The sequence below is a fragment of the Limulus polyphemus genome, unplaced genomic scaffold (assembly GCF_000517525.1).
Source record: "Limulus polyphemus unplaced genomic scaffold, Limulus_polyphemus-2.1.2 Scaffold6, whole genome shotgun sequence".
Lineage (NCBI taxonomy): Eukaryota > Metazoa > Arthropoda > Merostomata > Xiphosura > Limulidae > Limulus > Limulus polyphemus.
In genome coordinates, this window is record NW_013665616.1 from 1,763,714 (window position 1) to 1,773,216 (window position 9,503).

The following is a 9,503-nucleotide window of genomic DNA, read 5'->3' on the forward strand; positions in this document are numbered from 1 at the left end:
CCCCCACGACTGAAAGGGCGAGCATGTTTGGTGTGACGGGGATTCGAATCCGCGACCCTCAGATTGTGAGTCGAGTGCCCTAACCACTTGGCCATGCTGGGCCCTATAAATAGGAGATCAACCACCACTCTGCCAATCGTATTCTAGCCGACCTGAAGAGCCGTGGTATTGGACGAAAGTTGACACTGAATACAGCAGATATAATGTGGTTAATATATTATTATACACTATTCTTTACTTTCACTCAGAAGTTACTGTCATTATCTAAATGGCAAGCCTTTCTATATTCCACAATAAAATTGTATTCATCTTTTAATCCATTAGGAACCTGACCTTTTTAATATAATCGGGAACAGTCAACATTACATGATGTTCCGTTGTAGTGGCTACCATAAAACGTTGTTTCATCGTTAAAAACTTTTTTATTCCAAAAGAACAAAGCTTAAACAGTATGTGGTAATGGGTGGATTATACCTCTTTGAAAGGTGTTATTTAGCCAAATAATAATCACACTGTTATTTGAACAGGATAAACATGAAACCGCTTTTAAACTGTTGATGATTTTTAACGAAATAATCTACATCTTATAATTTGGATTCACATCAAAGTTCCATCAACCAATATATAAATCTACTAAAATCGTGTTACGAATAGAAGTTAAAAGCTTATTTATGTGCCAGGGGAGTTTAGCACCAGCCAAAGCATAAGCAAGTTCTCTTCCTTCTAATTACGGGTTTCCGTTGCAGTATCCCTGACAGTGCCAAGTACAGGTAGAATTGCGCCGTCCCTAATTCCGAATCATCAACCACAAGAAGGAAATCGGCCGTAAGCAACCATTTTTACTTTAAACTTTATTATAATTAACGAATGTGTATTGTTTATTTTTTATATAATTATTTTTATTTTTAACACCAGGTTCTCAATATAAATAAGACAATTTTAATATTACTTAGCACAGGCTTAGAGCCCTCCAATAATCTCCTCTAGGTTCTTCTAGTAATAATGCCCAGTTGAATTTTATTTATCTAGTACGTGTCCTTTCAAAATACTTTCACACTACACTTCCATACTTCCACCATCTTTTCTCCAGTCCTCAAGTTGACTACTATGACTTCTGTTGTCTCCAGATGGGACAGCGGTAAGTTTACGGACTTACAATGCTAAAATCCGAGGTGGACACAGCATATATCCCAACGTGGCTTTGCTCTACAATAGACAAATAAATATAAAATGATGTCTGTTCTATCTTTTCCCTTAGTCTACGTGCTGTTTCATTACCCACATTATTCTGATATGTTACCAGGTTTCTCAAGGGCTACGACTTACCAGCTAGGTGGTCCACTGTCTCGTTGAATGATATGTCACTGTGTCCTAGATTATTGGTTGTTTTCAGATGAGCCCCCAAGTCTCTAAAAAGCTTTTACCTATGTTCTTTGTACATAAAACTTATTTTCAATGAGGTTTAGAGACTCTGTCAGGAACATGATGTCCTCATATGTCTCATATTATGCTCTGAATTGGGTCAAACTGTTTTTGCTGCTGACCATTCACATATTAGCTGTCCAGCTGTCCAAACGCCTCCTGCCAATGCAGTCACGTCTTTCCGTTGCTATGATTAATGTCAGTTGTCTACTCATATATTCATTCCGTAACTTCTGCGTATTGATCAGTCCTGACCTTTCCCTATCCATTCTGTGGCCAAACTTCATTGTGTTTAACTTATTGTCATCTTAATGAACCAACTGATTACATATGTTGTTTTACAATATACTTATTTTCTCTGTATATTTAATGGCCTCACTGACCCATGACTTGACCGATTTCAACTGATGGGTATTTGAAAACACATGAAAGAGAAAGTAGCGTATTGGCAACAAATTCGTCAATTTTTGTAAATAAACAATCTCAGTCGATGTGAACATATTCTTGGTGTTCTTTACAAGAAAGAAGAATTAGCTTGAAACATGTGAATTACATTAAAAAAAAGAAAACCTTCCTGCTGAAATATTGCTGCTTAGGGCATGGTTCTTTTTCTTTTTTACAGTCTCTATGCTAAAAATGCCTAATGACAATACGTTCGTTATTAAAAGAAATCAGCAAATATTCGGGATGTTTTTGTAATTTATTTTTTACTAGCTACTAGTTGGATAGCGAAGTTCCATGTTTTCATGATAGACAAAGAATAAATAAAAGATGAAAGGAGTTGGGCAGATTCTTTTCGTTAAGAAAATTGTATTTTTATGGATTTTAGATTCTTCCGATCCGCTGCTCTGCAGTTAACGCAAGAGAAATGCTATTGACTAATAATTTACAGCTGAAAATAAGATGGTGGCTTCTTTGTAATTTTTTTTTATCTTCGGGTGACTCAGCGGAAAGCTTGAGGACTTATAACGCTAAAATTCGGGGTTCGATCTACACAGTTGGAACAGCAGACAGCCCATTGCGTAGTTTTGTATTTAACAACAAACATATAATTTTTATGTGACTATAAACGAAACTTTTGGGTACTTTGCAACCGTAAAATTTATGAGGGTGAAAACTGGGGAGCATAATTTTCAGCCAGTGGGAGAAAATACGAGGGAATAAAAATAAATGTAAATATGTTGCCACCAGGTGGCGCAAATATACACTACATGTTCTACGTATTCTCCTTCACTCTAAGCTACAGCATCTAATCGAAAAATAATGATGAAAATTCCCGATCGCAACATGTCCCGAGGAATGTAAGCGTCGGATTGCATCTCTTAGTATGGGTAGTAATTGAACAACATTCCACTAAACACGAGCTTTGATGTGATTTCATAGCCAGTAATTTGATGAGTTGAGACTTGTCTTCTCTTGTGGGGTCAGACTAACAGTTCTTAGCCAGCATCCAAGTGATTTAAGCCTGCTTCATCATTTCTTTTGTTATTTGATCAATTATGCAAATTATGGCTACAGTTATGCCCGTTAGTCGCAAAAACTATTACTTTCTTTCTTTCTATAGGAATATCTTATCTCCCATGTGTTTATAATCATGTTCCCTGACTTCCAACATCATGCATTATAGCATTTCTCATCTATAACAAATGGTTTTTTGCCTGTACACTAACGACGTGTGTTCTGAAACCAGTAAACTTATATCGAATATTTAATTAGCCTTGCAAGTTATTAATGATTCTGATTATACTAATAACTTAAAAGATGCACATATAAACAGTTCAAGAGGCAAAAATAGAAATAAAAAATCACCAACACTGGTGATTAATTTACATGTAAAGCAGTAAGAAAACGTTTGTACTCATCAACACCACTGATTTATTTACATGTAAAGCAGGAAGGAAACGTTTGTTCTCATCAGCGCCGGTGATTTATTTACATGTAAATAAAGGAAGGAAACGTTTGTTCCCATCAGCGCCACTGAACTGTTTACATGCAGTAAGCAAGAAAACGTTTGTACTCATCAACACCACTGATTTATTTACATGTAAAGCAGGAAGGAAATGTTTGTTTCCATCAACACCGGTAATTCATATACACGTAAAGCAGGAAGGAAACGTCTGTTCCCATCAACGCTGATGATTTATTTACATGTAAAGCAGGAAGGAAACGTTTGTTTTCATCAACATCGCTGATTTATTTACACGTAGTAAGCAAGAAAACGCTTGTTCCCATCAACGCCAGTGATTTATTTACATGTAAAGTAGGAAGGGACGTTTGCTTACGATGTTCGAAAAAAAAACATCCATTGACGAGTTTGAGCATGATAGGCTTGTTATAACAATGGGTAAGTTGATCGTTAATATTAGAAATATTTACCAAAGATGGAAACAAAATAACAAATCTTCTTTTTATGGTGTTTAACTTGTCTCTTAATAATTGTTTTAGTGTTTACTGAACATTAAAAGGATTTGGTATTCTCAGGCCAAATATAATCGTATGCAACACATGAGATAAATGACCAAGTCAGTGACCCTAGAATTCAAGCAAAACTGCTCCTAGCTTTGAGCTGCAGATCAAAATTAGCAGCACTCGACGTCTACACGTCTATATTAACCGAATAGCAGTTTTGACTATCACTTTGATAATGGTACTACAACTGAGAGTAGGGGGTGTGTTCAGTGGCATATCGTGGGCTCAAAAATTGTACCGCTGACCCGCATCCCAGCACGCTAGCCACTTGTCTGGACTAATACTACAGTGAGAAATAATTAATTTTTCATTACAACCTGGACTATATATTATTCAAACATTTCAGTGATTAAATAACCTTAAAAACTTAATTTAACTCTCGAGAGTTCAGAACATACTGTAAGGTCATGGCACTGTTTAAACAAGCACTAAATCTTACCCCTTCCTGCGTACATAGTCAATACATTTACATATTCTATCAAGAATATAGGGGGCGAAGGAAAGTGAGAAACCTTATTTTCTACCACAACCTTAAATATATCTCGAAGCGGCATTTAAAACCCAAACCTCCTTTTCGTTATGAAGTATATTGAAAAGTTAGTTTTCATTTTTCTGAGGTTCGCCCTTACGGAAGGATGATTTTCTTTAAAAAATATACACTCTTTAAGTAAAGTGTCAAGCCTCTTCCATGTTTTAAATGAAGCGTTCTAAAGAACTGGTCTACGTAATCAATATCTACAACTTCCAAGCAGCCAGCGAGCGATTACCAAAAACGTCTTCCAACGGGGCCGAATACATGATGTCAAATTAGCTATTATAAAACTAGTAAATAATACATCAAACAAGTAACTTACTATAAGTGCAATGCTTAAAATGATCATGTGGTGAATTTACATTCAGCTTAACTCCTAATTCACCACATCACATTTTATTCGCGTCGTATAACTCAGTTCCTTAGGTGATAAAATGTGATGTGAGGAATTAGGAGTTAAGCTTAATGTAAATTCGGTTTTACAGCAAATTAATAAAATGATGTAATATGAGTAATGCCAAGTTTCTTTATTTTGCTGTGTTTATGAGATATCACCTACTTTTTTTAGCTAAATCGGAATTTTGACTTGTTTTTTCGCTTAAGTATTTTTGAATGGATTTCACGCATTTTGTTTTGTTACGTCAGCCCAGGACACTTACATTATTGTTTAACTAGACCTTTAAATGGAAACAACTCATACAGTGTAATAATATGTAGTTGAGGAATAGGGATGTAATACGCAGATCAAGATATTGTTAATATAACACATTATCAAGTAGGTTACATGGTATTGGAAAGTGTGTTACATTTGAACATAAGAACGTGTGAGAAAGAGCTAAAAGCAGCGGTGGCACTCTAAGCGAAATGAACTCTGGGAAGGACAGTGACCAAATGAATGGAATGAGGGATGTTCTTTCTGATTCACCTTTAACTTGACATGCTTTCAAGAACGCATATTTACTTACAACTAAAACGAATTAGGTAAAATCCTATCAGCCGTGGTCACTAAACGCTCGCGTTGTAAGCCCTCAATTCAGTGTTCGCAACTGCACTAGGAGTATTTATCATTTTCTGGAGTTGCTTCGCTTAGTGGTGAATAATGGCGAAATAAAGGTTATTTAACTTTCTTACTAAACGTTCTTCTTCATATGTGTAACACTGAGAAAACAAATACTTGAACCATTTTTTAAATTCTTGGACAAAGATTGATGGTTCTGATACCTTTGAAATTTTCTGGAAACTTCATGTAGCTCTAGAATTAAAAGTAGGAAAAGATGGTGAATGAAACTCTGCAGGCCTGTTCGAGAGGTACATAGTGTTCAGAATAAAACAAAGCATTTGACATTTTAAGTTCTGAATAACAGTAGTATGTATGTGTACTTTATTCATAATGAAAAAAAAATGCTACGGCAGTTTTGTTTCCTCTTTTCCTTTTTTCATTTCGGCTACAAAACTACCGTTTTGTTTAAGTTTTAAGAAAAGGCTTAATCATTTGCTATGCTGGACTAACAAACGAATAATAAACAAAATATTTCGTATTCAAGCATCGTCTAACCAAACGTACTATAAAATTTAAGGTTTATTACTAGAGTTGCCTTTTCCCTTCAATATCCTCTTAGTTTGAAAAAAAACAGTGTCGTAGATTACCACAGAAACAATGTTTGTGACGGATTTCAGATCCTTATTTACTTTGTATTAGAAAGTTATTTGCATAAAAACTTTAATAGCTTGAAAAAGTAATATTGTCAGACCGAAAGAAATGTTATACTCATTTTGTTTATTTTCTACCACACAATCGTTTAAAATCCTCAACTCCAAGTCTTTATATTATAATCACAACTTTACAAGTAACGAAAACATTACAATTATGTGGACTAAATTATTAATAAGCTTGTGCAACCTGTTTTTGAAAATATCGTTTTAGACTTTTACAGGAGTTAATATTAAGTTACATTTCTCGATGAAACGTTATTTTATACAGAAGGTAACAAAGTTTATTAATGTTCTTTGGAGATTTATAATCTTATTGGAGACACATGTCAAATCTAAAACGAATATGTAGATTATACAATAAGGCTCAAGCTGTAAGATCTAGAAAAGCTATGTCACTAAACAAAATTAACGTTAATTTATTAAGTAGGCTTCTAATGTATTAAGTGGTGTTATTATATTTTGGACAAATCAACAATATCGGCAAGGATGTTGACTTCAAAGGCCTTCAAGTAGATGTATAAGAGAAGATTGTTATAATAACACTATGATTTTTCAAAGACATAACTTCAAGTAGATGTATAAGAGAAGATTGTTATAATAACACTATGATTTTTCAAAGACATAACTTCAAGTAGCTGTATAAGAGAAGATTGTTATAATAACACTATGATTTTTCAAAGACATAACTTCAAGTAGATGTATAAGAGAAGATTGTTATAATAACACTATGATTTCACATTTCAGTCGCTCAGCATATTTCACGTTAGAAATTAGGTTTCTATCTATATCCATTCATGCTGTAATTAAAGCAGTAGAAATGATATTCCTCTTCTTGGTTGGAATAACCTAATTTTAAAGGCGCTGCATGTTAGACTCTCATTAAACTGCTAAACGCTATTTCGTCAGCTAATGTTAGTGTTCTTATTTGCTTACACACTTTTTGTCTTTAGATGAAAGTATGTCAGAGTGGAGAAACTTACTCATAGATATGAACCAGTAATTCAAGATATTAGAAAGGAATTGATTAAAACAAAGATTCAAGAATATTGTATGTGTTCTTGTGTTGTTGTTTTGTTTTAAATTTATGTAAGCTCTGAGAAACATCGGCCTCAAACGTAAGTAGAACTGTAATCTTCATTATAATGAAAGGAGAATACAGATATAAGAAGCATTACCCCCCTCCCAAGTCCCTTCCACTCACGCGTTTTGATACCACTAAATCTTAGAGATAAATAGCCTAATTAAATAAACAAAGAGGGCGAAAACAATAAGTATTACTAATGTAGCTAGACATATTTAATAAACATGATAATATAAACTCGAACGACGTAACATAAACTATCACCGTCACCTCTCAAAGAAATTAGCCACGTAATTATATAATTATGTAGCTTTTATAAAAACATTTTCCTCTTGTGCAAACCACACAATAACATATAATTAATAGAATATAAGTAGAGCTAGCGGAGTTATTCTCTTTATTTAATCTGACAGGAATTACAAAATATATTCATTGTACAAATAAATTGATAATGCTTTCTAATTTTGTAAACATTTTCTTTTTGTTTTCGTCAAATTAAAATAAATCTCGAATAAATGCGTTTATCTTTTTATAAACCCTACGTTTGCAGCCTTAGTTCACAAAACATTAATATCTTATATTCATCTTCACAAGCTCACCTCGATATTTGAGATCCTGAAACATTGTTGGACAGTGTGTACCCTGTAAAAAGAAACTATGCTGTAACTACTACAGCTATTTGTATTTTTATCTAATGCTATTATCCAAGTTATCTTAGCAAGAATCAGTTAAGAATTTTAAATCTTACAACTCAGTTTGATGGAGAGAGAGAAAAAAAAAAGATCACAAAATTCCATTTTTAAAATTTAAGCACTTCTTTTTTATTCGTTTAAGTATCAGACAAAAAAGAGATTGTCTTGTCGTAGAAGAAGTTTTAATTCCAACAAACCTAAAAGATATTATTTGTCCCTAACACGTGAAGAGAAGTTACCAATTGTATGAATGGTCGAAAACTCAATGGCCAAACAAAAATTGAGAATAACATTGCAATTATCATTAAATTAAAAACAACTTCGAACTCAATACTACAAGTTTAAATATCTTTGAAAAATAATAAGGAATGTTATCTAATAGCACTTGTAAAAGATATTGGATATCAAAAACATGTAGATTAGTAAAAAAAGAGAGCAATTATACACCTTAACGGCTTAACCACATGTTAACTTAAACGTAAATACATAGGTTAACAGCATTAACGTTAGAAAGAAAAGAAAAATTGTAACACATGCATAAAAAGAACATTTGTAGTTTTGGGCCATAACTGTGTTTCGTACTGAGTCTACTAAGTTCTGTTAGCTGCAGTTCATTAGTAGCGTCGATTAAACTGTGAATCGTGACAAAAATAACACCGATTATAACGCTAGAACTCTCTGATTTATACATTATGGTTAACAAGCGTTACTTGAATGTTTTGAATAAATTAGCATCATTAAAATTGCACACAAGTGTAAAGCCGAAAGCTTTTGATGAGCTTACCCTTGGTCTTCTGAAATCTATATTAGTTCGTACAACCCGGTGATTAAGAGCTTGAATAGGTCTAAAGTTATCAGCCAAAGGTGCTTTAGGGGTCGGTTTGTCGCCTTGTTTTAGTTTTCGTAAGGCGTGCAACTGAAAAGAACATGAAGTATTGAGCTGTAAAGTTACTTAACAATATTTCTTCTTAAATAGTTCTAAATAAATAATCCACATAAAAAACGAAATACCTCTTACTTGGCTTGTCAGAATTTACATACAAATTATAAAAAAATACACCTGTCTCAAATGTGTGTGAGTTGCATGAGTTATGAAAAACTTCTTATCGAAAGTGAAATAAAAGCTAATCTTTTTTTTTAAGATAATAACTTCGTATTAACCAACTGTCCCCTGGAGGTCAATTCCGGTCATAGAATGCTAAAATCCGGGGTTCATTTCCGCGCAATGGACAGGGCACAGATAGCCCAGTACGTATCTTTGTGCTAAAAGACGAAAACATAAATGATCAGCTGAAATCAAAACGCCAGAAGAAAATTAATTAATTAGTGCCCAATCAAACATATATAATAATTTCATCAAATACAACTAAGTCGAAATATATAACTTGTATCAAATATGTTTTTAAAATATTAAGAATTTATCTGTACTTTGTAACAGAAAAATAACACTTGCGATTATGCCTTAATAGGTATGCATTTTACTTATTGTGATTCCTACGACAGAGTATGAATATTTATGTATTTTGGCACTTGTATAATAAAGTTAAAATCAATAAAATAATATTTCAAACGTTAAACTGGTACACAATATACA

General features: G+C 33.4%; 1 protein-coding gene across 1 annotated transcript in view; it reads right to left on the bottom strand.

The window, feature by feature from the left end:
• LOC106475285 (carbonic anhydrase-related protein 10-like) overlaps positions 1–9,503 on the bottom strand; it is a 145,010-nt gene that overhangs the window by 4,497 nt on the left and 131,010 nt on the right. The window contains exons 8-9 of the mRNA XM_022380953.1: positions 8,694–8,825; positions 7,817–7,859 (exon numbers count right to left, since the gene is read on the bottom strand). Coding sequence (XP_022236661.1) covers positions 7,817–7,859; positions 8,694–8,825 — 175 coding nt within the window. The remainder of the gene's footprint in view (positions 1–7,816; positions 7,860–8,693; positions 8,826–9,503) is intronic.